The 18861-nt window shown below is 34.8% G+C and overlaps 1 protein-coding gene across 1 annotated transcript in view; it reads left to right on the top strand.

Moving 5' to 3' along the window:
- The window catches only part of TENM3 (teneurin transmembrane protein 3), a 3497142-nt gene that overhangs the window by 2890252 nt on the left and 588029 nt on the right, over nucleotides 1-18861 (top strand). The window contains exon 12 of the mRNA XM_069096576.1: nucleotides 4768-5046. Coding sequence (XP_068952677.1) covers nucleotides 4768-5046 — 279 coding nt within the window. The remainder of the gene's footprint in view (nucleotides 1-4767; nucleotides 5047-18861) is intronic.

Below are 18861 nucleotides of genomic sequence, written 5' to 3'. Positions count from 1 at the left end.
TGAGCCACCTGGCCGCCCCCAAAAAAGATCTTTTTAAATGCACAAAATCACCAATAAATGAAAGAGTAATGTGAAATACAAGAAGCAAAAATTGTAGGAAAATGTATAAGTTCTGCTTTCCAGAATCTGGAATCTGGAGTAGAACAGCATTCCTTCAAAAAGGAAGATGTCTAGAGATGTTAATGTACAGTATGTTCAAGAGAGAAGGAAAAAGGGAAACAGTTCTTCCTTGGAAAGAAAATACTAAAAGAAAATAAGGAGAGGTAGAGACAAAACATGCATGCTTTATCTCACTTGGGCAAAGAGTTTTAGAAACCTAAAGAAAAGTGTTAAAATAAAGGATTATAGTAGATGGCACATAGACATAGCAGGACCACAGGATTCAACCAAGAACATTTTTTTTTTCGTTAAGAACCTATTTCATTTCAGAGATGGGTGTCCCAAACTCCTCTCTCCATGCCCTCTCCTCAATACGCATCCTCCCATTGCAAAACTCTTGGCTTCACTATTGGGAAATAGGAGTGCAGAATCCAAATGGAAAACCAGACCACTAAAAGGAAGGTCAGGTGCCAAGAACTCAGTGTGTTCTCAAGTCTCCCTGTGTAAATACAAGAGTATCTCACTTACATGCCTTTTTCTTTTCAGTCCTCAACAAGAAGCAGCAAGATTCCTTGCCCACTGGCAAGTATCACTCTGCATGAGCCTCTTTGAAAATGTTCACCCTGCAGTGACTGTGTTGTACACTCTGCAGGACAAAATGGCCATGTTGCAAACTCCATGTTCTCCATTCCCTCATTTTATTGCCTCTCATTAAAGGGGGAGTTGTCTCCCGTGCCATCTGGGATGAAGTATTTCCCCTGGTGCCAACCTAAAATTTTTCAAAATTTGCCCTAAATCTTATTTTTTTAATATGAAGTTTAAACCCCAACCCCCATCCTCCCCACGCAAGCAGCCTGTCCAGTTTGAATTTATTCAGTTTTTCTTTCGTAGATTTTCAGATTTATGACAGCAGTAAAAGAAAATTGCCTAATTTATATGAGAGTGACAGTTATTGCTAATTACATTGAATCCCATTTCTGGTATTTTTTTATTCTTACCATAATTGATTGTATTTTTAATAGTAATCACAAACATTATATTTGCCCCACCCTCCAATTAATTCATAGATATTGAATTGGATAGAAGATGAGAAATGGGTGGGTTCTATAACTATAGAACACTTAGCTACACTTAGGTTCAAATCCGGCCTCTGACAAACAGCTGTGTGACCAACTTTTCATTCCCAAGAAACTCTCTAAGATTGTAAATTCTGGACGAGGTAATGATCTGTATTGATGGAAGGTATTTTCCACACTGGAACTTTACTGTGCTGATGAAATAATAAACCTGAATCAGAAAAAAAAATAAGCTGAGAATGTTAACAAAATCTGTTGCATTCTTGAGCATGAGGAGTCTATCAATGATAGAAGGCATTAGGGAACCTTAAAACCTTGGTTTTAAGAGCAATAATAATCAAACAAAGAAATAAAACCAGTAATATGAAGACTATAAAGGATAGACATAGAAGGTTTTTAAGAGTACTCTAAAGTATTAGATTCGAACAGAAATATAAATGGGGACCAAGTAAGCTATTTGAAAGGATTACCTGAAGGCCACATATTGACTTAGTTTTGAAATGTAATATTGTCAGTGTTTGGTTATATTTTTCATGTGAAATATTCCTCTATTGCACTTTGATTTGGTCTGCATTGGGGATGTGATGGACTGCATGTGGATAGTGGGCCATGTGTTTGACACCTCTGATGTAAAGGAAGCGAGCCTTTGAAATTGGGCAAAAGAAAAAAAAAAGCAAAAATATGGGAAGTAAGAATAAAATGTAACCTCACTTTTATCACCTCTCTTATAATCTGAGTTGACCCCCAAGAGGAATTATTAAATAACACCCCTTTATCTGTAACACATTACCCTTTCTTTTCTCACCTCCTCTCTCCACCAAGTGCTCTAGTGTGGCTTCATGGCAAGCCCAAAGCTTCCCACTAAAGCACTCCATTGGCATTTCCTCCTCAGGTGAGAGCCTTCTTTCCTCTTCTTCACCTTCATCCCCCAGACCTATCCAAAACCACATCCACTTGACCTATTTTTGGACCCATCACATACATCTAATGGATGAAGGTCGATTCTACTCATGGTAGAGCTCTTTATTTAAAGCTGAGTCATTGTGTTTTCATTTTTTAAAATTATCATTATCCATTCTATAGTATACACATACACATCTGTCTGTGTGTTTCCTTAAGACTTAGACAGTCTTTTGAGAACCAATCCTTCCAAGTAAATTAGTTGACATCAGTGACCCCTTGGCTTTACCATATCATAGATACTTAAGAAATATTGGGCACAAATATCAGTGGGCAGCAATCACGTGTTAGAGATTTAACTCTAGATTGAAATGCACTCAGATACCTCGATAACAAGTAACTGAACAGAGTTTGCTGCTGCTTGTTTTTTTTTTTTTCACATCAAAGATTTTACATTAAGATGGCAGTGGTGTGAGAAAGTCAATAACATGGAAAATGTTTCAAGTACTTTTCAGAGATTGGAGAGGGCATTATTTTCATTGGATTTTAGCTTCTAATCCAAATCCATCAATTTTTCTGTTCATCATAGGGAATGGGCACAGGAAAAGAGAGAAAGACCCCAAGTCTCTGGGTTTTTTTTTTGTTTTTGCTTTTTTCCTATTTTTGCAATCAGCTAATCCTTTTAAAAGAGGGACAGAATTAGCATGCACAATGGGAAGGCTGCCTTTTTTTTTTTAATGGTTTGAAAAATTCCTGGTGCTTATTCTATTTTAAATTCTGCATGGAAATAGTAATGAAGATGTGCTTCCCACAGCTTCTACATTAACTTTCTCCAATGATATTGACCTTGTTTGAGTTCATTGTCATAAATATCATACCTGTGAATCTATTTAGGACATCATAATATACAGATTGACCGTGTCATCCAGACTCTGTATTTCTTAGACTTCAGCAGCGTTTTTTGTTTTTGTTTTTGTTTTTGTTTTTTTGTTTATTACACTTTTTTCCTTCCCCCTCCAGTATGTTTCTCATTTCTTCTTTTTAAAAATTTACCATATTTTTTAGTATGGCTAGTTATTCAAAACATCTCTCTGATAAGCACTGTTTGATTTGTAGCTAATTGTAGCAACTGATTTTTCATTATTTATGAGTGTCTTTGTCAAAATCCATTTGGAATTCTGACTGAGATAAAGCTTATTCCAGTTGCTGATATGACCACAGTAGTAAAACAATTAAGAACTCTTAAAAAAAAGCCCAGAGGGTACTAATATCTTTGTAAGTAACCCACTATTTTCTTTCATTTGTATTTATATGCATTAAATTTATTACCACCACAAAATCAATGTGCTCATTGATTTCAATGCATGCATTTATAAATTACATTTCCTTCCTTCTTAATTTTGCATTTATAAAATAGATATGTGGGCAATTAAATACTGGTCAGTTAAAGAATATGGAATTTCTATCAATATCAGTAGGAAAATATGAGAAATTAAATTATTAGACTATTATTTTGAGTATTTGAGTCATAACTGATATTTGGGTCAGTGCAAATATAAAATCTTGCAATGCAAATATTTTTGTGATTATTGTTGTAATAATAACAATTATGATGATGCTTGTTAATAATTACTGAATGGTTCTCAGATTTCAACCTCTCCTATTCGTACAAAAGACTGAAAAGGGAGGGGGGAAGCCACGCATTGGCATGGCCACACACAAACATTGTCCTCTCTCTCATCTCCCAAATACATCCATAAAATATATGAGAAATTTTCAGGAAAGAGCACAGGATGGAGAAAGTCATTAATATCAGTAGTAATATTTAAGTATCACATAATTTAAACAATTTTGCTTGAAGTTATTGCATTGTCGTGAGTTTTATTGTGTTCAATTTATTAGTCAAGGCCTGAAGGGTTCACTGGCATTTATTTTTCAGGAAGTCTGATTTTAACATTAGACTTTGAGTACATAATATACCTACTTTGTTTTTAACTGGTTCTTCATTTTCACAAATTGCTTCACATTTATCAATGCAAACATTTCCAGGTATTTCTTAAAGGAAACAAAGGGGACTTGACAATGCATTCCAAGAGAGGCTACTCTGAGACACAAAATATTTTTTATTTACTTGCTTATTTACTTTTAGTTCTGATTAAGTCAGGAAGCTTTAATAAAGACTGACTGAAGTCTTGTGTCCATTTAATGAACGCTTGATTCTTAAAGGAAACCTTTTCCCTTGCCAGATCAGACATATCTAGATGATAGAGATGTTTGCTGGGGTGATCACATTTTTTGAGCAAAGGTCTGTTGCTCACGTTAAATTCTTTTTATGGGTTGAACAGACTTTTCCTAGTTTCTACAGCCTTTGTCACTTTTCTTAACCTCTTCAAGAGGGAAGCTGATAAACTTAAGCAGTTGACATAAGCCCTCTAAAATGCAGTTATATTGAGTGTCCCAAAAGCTGAAGATTAAAACTTCAGTAAGACTTTTGGAACCCCTTGTAAAAGGAATACTAGAGCACCACATATAAGGGAACCACTTGTCCAGAACATATGCAAAGCTTAAATAAGTACCATGTGCTGATATGATAGCTGGGAAACCAGAATGCTTGAGAGTGTTTATTTTTAGGGAGGCTTTCTTTAAAAAAAAAAAAACTCACCTTTTGTTATCTTTTTTTCCCCCTAATTAGGACAGAATTTTACCCTAAGGCAGTTAGGAGTTTGTGAACCAGCAACTCGAAGAGGACTGGCATTTTGTGCGGAAATGGGGCTCCCCCACAGAGGTTACTCTATCAGTGCAGGGTCAGATGCTGATACAGAAAATGAAGGAGTGATGTCCCCAGAGCATGCCATGAGACTTTGGGGCAGGGGGGTCAAATCAGGCCGAAGCTCCTGCCTGTCAAGTCGGTCCAACTCAGCCCTCACCCTGACTGATACAGAGCATGAAAACAAGTCGGACAGTGAGAATGGTAAGTTTAGATCTCTGTCTTTTATTTTGATTTTTTGTTTTTATGATGGCATTCACTGATTCTCTGATTTGGTTGACACTTTGGATTTTAAAAAATACAGATTTCAGAAATGACCTCAAAATATGTATTTTTGGGGTGGGAGAGATTAGTATTTACTATCACTTGGCTGAATTATGCCAGCCTGATGTTTGAGATACATTTTGGAAGAATAGTTTAACCAAAAAAAAAGGGAAAAGATTAGTTTTGACTTGTCTTAGACCATGTCACCTGTTATCCTCAGTGGAGTAGGGAAGTAAGGGGTGATAAAGTTTATCCTCCAGGCCAGCTTGCAATCAAAGATGTCTTTGTAAATTCCTCTTGAAGACATCTCAAAGAAGTTGCGGAATCTTAGAATGGATGAGTGGGCACATAGAATAGTTTATTAACAGGGCTTTAGTGATGGAAGAACAAATCTGATCATACTTTAAACTTAATAGTTGATGAGAGCAATTGAAATCATGGTAAAGAGGAGAGTGTGGCCTTTGATGTGCTTTAGAGACTGGATTACTATGCAATTAAAATCTACCCCCCTCAAAAAAAGAGGCTTTCTGAAATTGAAATAGCAGCTTGGCACATTGAAAAGATAAACGGTTTTTATACATTATTAGGACTTTATGTTGTTGCTTATAGGAAAAGAGGTAACAGAGATCAAAATTTATTTTAATGTGATTTTTAAAAAGTACCCTTGATTTCTAACAGTCATAGCTTCATTTATGTATCTGGGAAGAATGTGGGATATTGAACTTTAAGGTACCACATGACAGAAGACACATTTGTCTTAAGTATTTAATATAAATCATTCAAAACTCAAGAGTTCAGTGTAATTATTGATGCTTTGTATATAAAATGCCTTAAAACGCAGAGAGAAAGGAAGATTAACTAGGAGATTGGATAAATTCCTGTTTTACTTCTGGCTTTTAGTTTAGTTTAGTTATTTGTTTTTGCCTTGGTAACCTTGTTGGCTTTGCTCTGCTGTAGAAAGACAATAACTATTGTTAGATTTCAGAATCTGCAGTTTCAACCAGTGCTATTTCCTGTATCTTCTTAATGATCAGTTTGACCCTTTTCTTGCCTTATTATATGTGCTAGGTGCCTTACATAAAAATCATCTTTATCACCATTGTGACATTTTCTTAAAATGTTTCCATGTAAGTGTCCATGCTTGGGTTGAAGTGAAAAGTTCTTACTATAAGAAAATAAAATAAAGCAGAGTTCTTTTGACAAAAATAACTTGGAGATAAAAATAGGCTACCCATTTTTCAGAAAAGAAAGTCACCAGAAACAGCTAGTAGTGCAGTGGAGCTGGAGTCAGGAAGACATGAGTTCAAATTTGACCTCAGATAATTTCAAGATGTGTGACTGTGGGCAGGTTGTTCAACCTTTGTTTGCTCCAGTTTTCTCATCTGTAAAATGGAGACAATAAACAACACATACTTCACAGGGTAGCTGTGAGGATCACAAAAAATAATATTTCTAAAATGCTTAGCATGGTACCCAGCATATAGTAGGCATTAAATAAATACTTATTCTCCTTCCCTACCCCATTTACCCAGATTAATAAAATTAAATTAATTTCATGATGAAATCCAAAGACCCTAATTCTAATTATGTAAGATAAAGTAAACATTGTCCCCCTCTCTCTCTCCTTGGAGACATATATACATACTACTCCAGTTCCATTCAAATCACTTGCTCTTAAATTTTATTACCACATTTTTAAGCATTGAGAATGCCCTAGCAATGATAAGTTTTTAACTGTATTTTTCTTGGTATCTCTAGCTGATTTTTATATCAGTCCACCTGTCCTACCACAGCCCCATCTACTTGTATGTTCAGAGAATATGAATTAATTTTGATCTTATCCTTAGAAGTAAAAAAAATATGATGTAATGCTTTCCAAAATTAAATGTAAATAATTTCCCCATTAATAAAACTTAAATATTACACATTTTGCAGCTTTCCATTAGACTAATAATATGGTATTTTCTTTTTCTTGCTTTCTCTGTATGGTATTAAATTATCCACACCTGATGCCTTACTTAATTAAAACAGGAATGAAAACACTCTTTCTGGAGTTATTATAAACTTCATAGGTGTTTTGTTTTATTTTAGTTTTTAAATTAAATGTATTTAATTAATTTAAAAATATTAAATATATTTTTTCAGTGAACAAGCATTTATTTTCTGTTTTCTACTACACCTAGCCTCCCTGGAGAAGAAAAGAAAAAAAACCTTTTTAACACATATTTGTAATCAAGACAAACAAATTCCCATGTGGTCTATACCCAGACATGTGCCTCACATTCTGCATCACCTTCCTTTCAGTTCATGGGTGGCATTTTTCTCTTATCATCAGTCCTGTGGAATCATGGTTAGTCATTCTCTCTGTTCAATGGTATTTTGGTTTTGAGTCAGATGAAATGAGGGAGATTTGGTAGCTTGAACATGAATTCAAACCATTTAGTCACTTAAGCTCAGTAAGTGATGTATAAAGTTCTTGAGGACATTTTGGTAACTCTTTCCCCAAGATCACTTTTTATTAAGTAAACCAGCTTCTGCTGCTCCCTAGAACTGGCATTATCCTTTTGGGAGTGTCCTTAGACATCATTTAATCCAGCCCTCTCCTTTTAAAGGGGAAGAAACTGAGACCAAATGAGGCTTAGCATTCAAATTACTACCTTTAACTTCTCAGGGCAGCTGCTTGGTGTATTGGATAAGGCGCTGGGCTTGGAATCAGGAAGACTCATCTTCCTCAGTTCAAATACAGCTTCAAACACTTCCTAGATGTGTGACCCTGGGCAAGTCACTTAATATGGTTTGCCTCAATTTTCTCATCTGTAAAATGAGCTAGAGAAAGAAATAGCTATCCCTTCCAGTACCTTTGTCAAAAAAACAAACACAAACACCCAGTGGTGTCACGCAGAGTTGGACCCAACTTAATAACAACACCTCTACCTTCAGGACTAGACAGTGCTCTTTTTTTTATACCAGATCACTTCTAAGACAAGTATACAAATGAATCATAGGACTGAGAGTTAGAAGGAACTTAAACAATTATCTGGTCCAACCTCTCTTTTTACAGATGATAGAATCAAAGCTCAGACAAGTTCACTTTTTTTTTTTTTGGAGGGGGAAAGGTAAGGCATTTGGGGTTAAGTGACTTGCCCAAGGTCACACGGCTACTTTTGTGTTACGTGTTGGAGATCTGATTTGAACTCAGGTCCTCCTGACTCCAGGGCTGGTGCTCTGTTCACTGCACCACCTGGCTGCCCCAACACTTTTTTTTTATTTTGCTTTCAGGTTCACTTCTTAACCAAAGTCATATGATTAGCAAACAACAGAGTGAGATGTGAACCCAAACCCTCTGACTCCCAATATTGCTTTCCCATTACATCATGATAGTTAGGTATTTCATATACATCTCTACAGGTATATGTCAAGGACTTTATTTCAAACTAGCACCTACCTCACAGGGTTGTTATGAGACCAAATGAGATAATAATATCTGTAAAACTCTTAGCACATAGCCTGGCACGTAGAAAGCACTTAATAGATACATGTTCTCTCCCCCATTCAAACTGATTAGGGATAGCCTAAAATTTTTATAATAAATCATAAGGAGTAAGCTTTTCTTTAAAGTCATTAAGATGCATAAAAATAGGCGGGGAGAAGCATGAATTTCTACTGGGAGCATTTACTTGAAGTTATGGTTTTGACATGGGGTCATTAAACAACAATGAAGTCATTTTAAAAATAAAGATAAATTCATCTTGGTTATATATTCTAGTTTTCTCTGTATTAATATGCTTTTAATACAAAATCTCACTTTTCTGAGGAATATTTTTTAAAAATACATCCCATTTTAGTAGCGATTCTTTCTCCCTTTAATTAGTTTTTTTCATATAGACTCACATCTGTAAACGTTAAAATGTCAGACGTTCCTAACATAAAATTTAATCTGATGCATATTCACTGTTACTACTGACATTCAGTGGACTCCTCTAATCCCCTTCTTTTGCTTTCTTTTCTGTAGTAATTTATTTCTTCAATGGGATCTACCTTTCTCCCCTACTTCCTCAATATTCTAATTTATGTCCACTCTTACAGCAGCCTAGGAAGTCTCCTTATAAGGGTGTGTGTGAGACTGTGTGTGTGTGTGTCTGTCTGTGTGTCTATGTGTCTGTGTCTGTGTGGCAGTGTGTGTGTCTATGTGTCTGTGTCTCACATACTAAAAGAAAAATGGGTCAAAGGACTCCCCATAATGATGCAGCAATAAGAATTTTACTCCAAGGCAGTTTCATCTGTGGATTTAAACATTTGATTTTTTTTTGGCTTGTAGAATAACTGTGAATATAGATTTTCCCCCAACATTAGTAAAATTATGCAAGTAGACTGTCTGATGTTCTAGTTATAGCTTCAAAGAAGAGTTTAGTCACTAAAAAAGGATTAGATTTCATTTATTTATTGATAGGGAGGCCAACAGTCCAAGTGCAAAAGGCGCTAGAACTGCTGTGAGGCTAATGAAATTTTGATGGCCTGTGTATCCCATGAGAGTAAAAAAAATATTCCGACCATGTCACAAGTCTCCATATCAGTGGAGATGCAAAACAAGTGATAACATTTATTATCTCTTGCCCTATACAATTTCCACCAATCTTGGAAGAGGGGAAGCAAAAATAATTTTAAAAAATAATTGACAGCATACATAATATGAGTTTTATGTAGAATTTAAAATGTAAATCCTACTCTAAATTAAGGGTGCTGGAGTAATTCCTTCTTTGACATGTATTGATTTTTTTGTTCCAAGTCAAGTACCTTGTAACCAGGGCAAGTTACTGGTGATGCAGTGATTTATGTCCTCCAATTAATAGTGGTTCTAGTAAACTGTTGAAATGTGACAAAATAAATGTGATGAGGCTCCCAAATCAAAGGGAAAATTACCAGCATGCCCTACATATTTCAAGCCTCTTCCCTGTCCCTAAAGTGTTGTTACCAGGTTCCTCATTGGATTCTGATGGCCCTGTTTTGCAAGTAATCTGACCCCTAACCCAAATGCACATCTCCCAATCTGAACAAAAACAAAGACCTTTTCTGTTTGGAAAAAAAAACCTTCCCCAAAAACTGACTTGATGGAGGATTTTTAAATATTTGCATGTACATTAGGGTCCCAGAGCATATGATTTCCTTTCTTTATTCTCTTAATTAAGCAGATTTGCTATAAGAAGAGACCCTTTATTTCAATAAAGAGACCTATAAATATGGTTCAGGGTCTTTGCTGCCTTTTCATTTACTTTCCCACTTTCCCTCCTATACTCATAACCACACCTTCTTTTAATTTACTGCAATTAAGCAGAGGCCTGTTGAGAGGTGTTGATAATTAGCCCTATGGCAGGAGACTTCAAAGACTTCAGTCTTCTCCTGGCCCCACTGGCCAAAGGAAATTTCCAAAGTAGCTTTCTCCATTGATAGCCTCTTACTTAGGCAGTCAATTAAAAGGCCATTTAATTGATGCTGATCAGTTTACACAGTGGAATAAATCATTCCTGAAGTCTTTATTTCTTACCTGGGGGTCTTAGCAATATACCTGGTTCTGAAAACTCACTAATGCCATACTAATTGGTGCAGACCAGTAGCAAACCATTATAGCAAAGGATCGCTGGAGTGTTGTCAGGATAATACCCTTGGATTTTTACATATTGGAAACACGTTTCCAGGAAGCAACTGACCTTAAAGGAGTTTAGAGAAAATATACTCATGGCAGGAGACAGTTAAGGTCTAACAAACTGAATTACTGTAATTATTGTATTTTAAAATAGGAAGGGTGTATATTTCCTGAAGGAATTATATAAATTATTTTATTAGGAAGACTTACATCAATCTGTCAAAGAGGGACTTATAACTGTTCTGTAGTACCAATTGCCAAAGTAATGTTATAATTGTATGAGAGGCAGATTAATGAGTTTACAGAAATTGTGGGAATATATGGACCATGATATTTCCCCCCCCCTTTCTAGGGTGGTAAGTATAAGCAAGGAGATTTGAAAATGTTGACACTTTTCTTAGATAGCAAGAATTTCCCAAATTCTTAGGTAAAGACCATGGACCTTGGACTGCCTCATGATTATCTAAACATAATATGCCTGTAATGCATACTCAAGGCATGCAATAGCTGAGTAATTTCTTTAAACAGTCTTTATGAAGGAGACAATATTGTACTTTTCCTTCATTCACTATCTTAGGGTGGCTCTAGTTTTTCCAGTTTAGTTCAGTTTACCAAACAGTTATTAAGCCTATACTATGTGCCTTGGGGCAGCTAGAATGCTAAGTGAATAGAGTACTTAGGTCTGAAGTCAGGAAGATCTAAGTTCAAATCTAGCCTCAGACATTACTAACTGTGTTATCCTGGGCAAATCACTCTGTTTGCCTTAATCTACTGGAGAAAGGATGGCAAACTGTATCAGCAATGCCATATTCACAATGCCTATAGAGATTACAAATATGCTGATATAATTATCCATCACAAAATACGTCAGGTTTGCCATTTGGGGAAATAAACTAGAAAATTTATTAAGATACCAAAAGACTGAGTCCCAAAACCAGAAAGTGAAATCCATCAGAGTAGTTATGACATTGGCACAGGTAGATAAAGTAGAAAGCACCCACATTCTCAAGCCTTTAAAACAGAACAGGCTACCTCAGGCAAAGGTCCTCCTCTCCCCTCACAGCAACCACCCAGCGTCCTGGAAGCACGCTCCCAGCAGCTCCGGCCCCTGGCAGTGCTCAGCAGGGGTCCTTAGCAGAAAAGTCCTTCTCCCAGCAGCTCCGGCCCCTGGCAGTGCTCAGCAGGGGTCCTAACTCAAAAAAAAAAAAGGGGGCAACCGCAACCGCTGCCAACCGCCAACCGCAGGACCGTTAGCTCGGCTTTTCACTTTCTCTAGCTTTCCGCTTTCTCTTGCTCTGCTATGTCAGCACGTCCATGGGGCATGGGAGATCTTTAAATCCCATAACCCTTACACAAACCTCTCCAGTATCTTTGCCAAGAAAGCCCCATGGACAGTATGATCCATGAGGTCATAAAGAATCCGACATAACTGAACATGCCTAGGACCAACCATAGCATTTGTAATAAAAAGATAAAAATGAAAAAGTCCCTGCCCTCAAGAAGCTTATATTCCAAGAGAGATTGGACTAAGTCATTTCTAGAGGAAGCACACTAGCAGCTGGAATGTTAGCATAAGTTTATTGTAGGAGATAGCATGTGAGCTAAACTTTGAAAGGAAATTAGGGTTTTAAAGATGTAGAAATGAAGAGAAAAACTTTCAAGGAAATATGAGATTGTATAGCATAACAAATAATAGCTCAGTTGTGAATTCTGTTAGGAGTCTTTAGGAATGTGATGGCAAAAACTTAGAGTATAGTTGTTATTATTGTTTAGATACTTTGTAATGATAGAAATGCAGTTTATAATAACTGCAGTTTTTTATACATATATATTTACAGTTATTTAATCAAAAGCCATGTCACAGTGCTCCCCTCCCAAAAAAGACAGTCTCACATACAACTATATACATATAATTTAATTACTTAAATGCATGAACCTTTATTGTCTGCACTGTAGTTTCTAAATATGATTTCAGAATTATAGGTCACATTTCTGCAGCTTTTTTAGATTTACACAATGCTTTTCTCATAACAAGCTACTGAGTTAGAGATGAGCTCTTTTCTCATGGAATTGCCACGAAATTCTCAACATGTACACAGATAATCCTAATAAAGGTTTGATAACAATGAGGGAGTCAGCATGTGGGTCAGTAGCTGCATACGCCATCTTGATTTGTCTATTAAAATAATGACAATGCTTGTCATCCTTCCATTATCTTAGAATCTCCTCTCTTATCTATCTTGATAATTGATTTCCAAGTTCCATTAAAATCCTATCCCTTCTAGCATGAATTTCTGCTATGTGTATTTGATGGGATTCAGCTGCTCTTCCTGCCTTCTGGTCTACTTGAGTGACATCTTTAACTCTTCATAAAGCATGTCAGCAATAGATATAATAGAGTCTAAATTTAATGATTCCACTGTACTCAGTGATGAAAATGGTTCACTACAGAAATATATAGCTAACTCTGTTTCATTTCACATCTACTTGTATCCCTTCTAGTTTCATTGATAAATGTTCTTATAGTGATCTACCCAACCTGGATCTCATATCAAGCTTTCTACAGACTTCTCTTCCCCTCACTACTTTCCATTACTCTGTGAAGAAATGCTGCTTTTAATCTCCCTTCCTACTTCTTTTAAATGTGCAAATGCCCTTGTATTCTTAACCAGTACCAGTATTCTTGATTATTATTATTACCACATATCCTGGACCAAAATGGACAATGAAATTACCTCCAGAACTGCAGAGTAGGAATACAATGGGCTGCCTTGCAGACATTTCCCCTAGGTTGTTTAACATTCCAGGATTATCAGTGCATCACTCTGTCTTTAGACTATTTCTGGCTCTCCTTATAGAAATCATCCATTTCTATTTCCAATGATACATTTCCTTCTCATGGAAGATTTATGGAAGAACATAGACAAGAATTATCCAGAATGAGAAGACTGGGATAGCTTGTTATCTTCACAATTGAATAGAGTACCCATAAAAATTACTTCATGGATCAATTGCAGCAGTAAAGTATGTTTTAAGTATGAACAAAATCTCAATTACACATATGAAGAATCTGAGACTCAGAGATTTAAGCAGCTTTCCAAATGTCACATAAATGAGAGCTTCTTAAACTTTTCCCCCTCAAAACCCATTCAGCACTCCTTAAAATGTGGGTCACGACCCCATATGGGTCATAGTAGGAATTAGAATTGGTACTTAACCTTAGATTTATCTCTTTTCATTATGCCATCCTGCCTCAAACATTTAATTATAACTCATTAAGAGCAGTGATTAGAAGTGGCTGACAGATAAATTTTGGTTTGAAGTAACTAAAAAAAAATGATGCCCTGAGCATCGGAGATATTCCAAAGTAGAGAGAGTGAGCTCCTCATCACCAGAGGTTTTAAAGCTATTGATTAGGGATGAGTAGAAGGTAAGGGAGAATATTTCTCAGGTATTATATGGATTGAATGCCTCCTGCCAGTATCTCCCATCTCTGAGATTCTGTAATTTAAATGAGATTCTGATTTAAATGGAAAAGAACGAGTAACTCATCCTAGAGATTATAGAACTTGCTACCAACATCATCAGTGTTTGAAACTTACTATATACTCTCCTCCTTTGAAAACCTTAAAAGATTTTCAGAAAACTTTGGACAAACTGTGGCTCCTCAAGCAAATATCACATTAATTTTTATTGAATCCACTACCTTGTTTCTTTGTGTTCGTACACAAAAGGTAACCAAAAATACAGTTCATCTCTGAGTAAATTGTAAATGCGTGTTTAAATACAGGTTTAAAATGAGAATAAATCATGCTATGTCCATATCAAAACTGACCACATGGACATTTTTATTTTGATTGCATTTTTTATATCTTTAAAAAAAGGGTAGCAGTAAAATTGTTTTAATTGTAAATTAAATTAATTTACTAATTAATTTGTTAAATAGCAATAGGTATACCGAGTTAGGTTTATTAATGTAACTATCACTAACGTAGGAAAAAAAAGGAAAAAAAATCTACCAAAAAGAGAAGATGGTTTTTTTGTTGTTGTTCATTTAAAAGATATTCAAGCATTTGGAGGATAATTTATGGCTTGAAAGATTTATTTTGTATTCTCACATTTCAAAAAATTAATCTGATGTCAGAATAATTTTACTTAACCACATAATTACATTATATATCTCCCTCTATATGTGAAAACACGATCCATATTTATGGAATTTTTACATCTGGAAGGATAATGAAATTTATGTTGAATATTTTCTTAGAAAGTTTGTCTGTTGGCATGATTCAGTTTTCCATAATTAATGCAGCAGGAGTAAGTTAAAAGTTAAAAAAAAAAAAAGAAATATAGTCAGATTGTTTCAGACTAACCCAAGCGAAGAGTGATCTGAACTAAGGGAAAGGCAAAATTAAAATTGTTGCTTTCGGGTTTTTTCAGTTTAGTGTTATTACTTCTAGACCATATAGTAAGTTGAACAAGGCTAGAAAAGTATTAGCTAGTGAAGATTCCTGGGAAATTTGCTTTATTGACTTCAAATGTTCAGAAATTTAGGGAAAGATAATGTGTTATTAATATATTGATCATTTGAAGAATAAAGAAATGATAGAACCAAAAGAGATAAAGATTATCTGGTCTATCCTTTCATTTTCTGATGAAGAAACTGAGACATAGAGGTAAAATGATTTACCCAAGGTCATAGTTAAGTAGCTGAGATGGGACTATGATTCTGATCTTATGTCCATATTCTTACACATTGGGATGAAAAATAAAGGAAAAGATATATATAGATAGATAGATAGATAGATAGATAGATGTATATGTATATATATACATGTATGTGTGTATATATACATATATATATATAAACTCAATAACTATTTATTAAGCTTCTCCTCTGTGCCAAGCACTGTGCTAAGTGCCAAGGATAATGATAAAAAAGTTAAAACCGTCTCTGCTGACAAGAAGCTTATAGTTTAGTTGGCAGAGGGAAGGGGGGGAAATAACTATAAATAATATATACAGGATAATTCGAGGTATATGTATGTACATATATACATATATAAAATTAAAATTCTAAAAGTTCCTTGTTCTTTTCTACATTAATATTGCGTTCAATGCTATAGAAAACATTTATGAAGCAAAGACACATTTTAACCTCTCTGTCACCTCCAAATTATTCTAAACTTAAAACTAGTTAAATCCAAATTAATGGTATTTTGGTATTATTGATGGGTTCTATCTTCAAAGACTTTTGTAAACTATATAGACATTATAAATCAATATTTTATTATTTAATAAGCTTGCATCTACAAAGTTAGAAGTTAACAGCTTTGAAATATAAGCCACTAATCACCAGATAATGTAATGTGTTCATTCCTCATGTTGCTTTGACTTTTGCTAGGGCTAAATTGTGTCAGTGTCCTAAGAAATAAGAGATTAACTGGAATAAATGTTTTAATACAGTGAACATTGTAGAGTTATGCCCTAGTTCATGGTTAAGCTTCTATATTCTTGACCTTTCACCACTGTTCCTCCCGATACATAAAACTGTCCATTTTTTTTCTGCTTTGGCTGATCTTTCCTCTCAGAAAGAATGTGTATATATAAATTATAACAAATTTATTATAAAATGAAATATTGTTCTAAATTATGTGTATGTATAAATTATTACATAACATAAATAAATGTAATATAATTGGATTATGTGTATATATGCATATACATATATTTTACAAATATATTTAATTTATTCGTTTTTCCCCCTTACAAAATTTAATTCCTCCCCAAACTTCCCTTGAGAAAAAGCAAAATAATACATGAAAATATCCAATGACTATATCCTACAACAAATGACTATATCCTACGACAGCCCTCCACTTCTCTACTGTTAAAGGGTAAAGATGTATTTCACCATTCTCCTGAATAGCCACTGTTTTGTCAGTTACTCAGAATTTTACTTCCTTTGAGTCACCTTTCCCTTTCCTTTGTTCTGCTCATTGTGTATACTGGTCTCTTGGTTGTGCTTATTCTGTCTGTATCAGTTCATTCATATCTCCCCATTATTCTCTAATTCCTCATCTCACCATTTCTTATTGTATTATAATATTCCACTGACTTCCTATTTTTGTCATCTCTTCCAATTTGCATGAAAAGAGGTAAAACTATAGGTTTTAAAATTTTTTCCTTTTCCCCCCTTAGTGATTTTGGCCATTTTACCCACATTGTCATTTGTAATTGGCAGTCCTTTTGTAAATTAGTCATATCTTGAGACCACCTGTGGGAATGTGTCTTGGAGTTCTTTCTTTGTGTTACTTTCCCGTAGTCATTTATTCTAATAGATTCTGATCTATGTTACATGATAGCAAACATTCTTCATGTAATTTTCTAAAAATAAATTCTACCCTTCAGTTTAGTTCAATTCCCTCCCCCCAAACATATATCGAAAATATGTAAGGCTTTGTACCTATAGGGATGCAAATATGAGTAAAGCACAGTTCCTACCTACCCTCATGTGGAGCTACATCAGAATATTTTGTTTCTTTAAAAATAGATAAAAGCATGAAAAGGTTTCCTTTAGTCTAATGAGAAGAGTCCTAGGTTTAGAGTATTGGTATCTGGTTAATAAGTCTAATATAATCATGATAATAGAATTTATATAGTGCTTTAAGGATTGCAAAATGCTTTACATATGTTAACTCATTTGATATTAACTAGATATAAATTTAGTTTAGACACTTGTCTGTTTCATCCTCAACACGTATACATCAAGTTGCTTCATCTATTTAAACAGTGTGATGATAATATGAGATTATAGACATTAAAGTATTTCAAAATATTAATGACCTATGTAAATTCTTTATACTAACTGAAATCCTGAGATTAACTTTCTCATCTGCCACCCCCATAAAGAAAGTTTAAAATATTTTAAAATAATAGTACAAATCCAATTTGCCATCAGTCAGTTGTCCAAAAAAATCCCATTGGAAATACTATAAACATATTAATTTTTCAGTACCCAAAAAAATAGACAAGATTGTCAAAGGAGATAAACCAGAAGTCTAAGAGAAACATTACCCAGTTGTGAAAAGCGAGTGGTACCTGTGATCCCTCTGTGTCCTTCTTTCAGAGAATCTTACACCAAATTTGGAAGGTACTGACTTGTAAAACATTTATTCTGACAGACCTGGTGAATATCAAACCAATCAGTAGGAAACTACCTTGTCCTTCTGACTGGTTTATATAGGAGTGCTAAAGTTCATAAACAAAGATCTTAAAAATTTTGACATATAGCAGATGGAGACTCCTAGGAGATTTGAAAGTGCTTAGATGAAATGTCAGCTGGAACAGAACACAAGCATGAAACATACCCTTATAATAAGCTGTCTCATGTACTATCTACCCAAGTGCCTATGTATAGCATAAGTATGAAAATGTTTAAATGACCTAGTAGGGTAAGAAGACCCCCAGCTACAGAAAGGTTGCTAGAATTGGTTTGAGAGTTGTTTTCTGTCAAGTATTTTGAAATCAATTGAAGATCCCCATTTACAGTGATGTACACAAAAATAATTCTCCTAATTATATGTGGTACAGTGGATAGAGAGCTGGAACTGGAGTCTGCAAGACATGAGTTCAAATCCACTGTCAGATACTTATTAGTATCCATGACCCTGGGAAAATCACTTATCTGCCTCAATTTCCTTCTCTGTAAAATGGGGATAATAGTAGCGCCTACCTCCTAGGGTTGTTGTGAAGATAAAGTGTAGTCATGTTGGTGAAGCACTTTGAAAACCATCAAAGACTAAATAAATGCTAGCTATTGTTGTTGCTGCATTATTATTACTACTTCTACTAGTTGGTCACATTTAGATAGTACTTTGAGGTTTATCCTTATGAGAGAGAAGACCAAATCTATAATTTCATTTTAGACAAAAGTATAAATAACTACAAAGTATAAAATGCTCAGTTTTTGTGTTACTTAATTTCATTATTGACACAATGAAGTTGTACAATGTCTAGTGAATATATTTAATAGAAAGAACTCAGTTTCAATAATAAGCCAAGAGTGGCAATCAGTGCTATTCAACCTCAACTCGGAAATGGATGGGAATTTA

Source organism: Petaurus breviceps, unplaced genomic scaffold (genome assembly GCF_028583685.1).
Source record: "Petaurus breviceps papuanus isolate PSGF00001 unplaced genomic scaffold, PetGlider_PUasm1.0 126, whole genome shotgun sequence".
NCBI lineage: Eukaryota > Metazoa > Chordata > Mammalia > Diprotodontia > Petauridae > Petaurus > Petaurus breviceps.
Note: the sequence above shows the minus strand (reverse complement) of the source record. Positions and strands in the feature narration are given on the sequence as shown.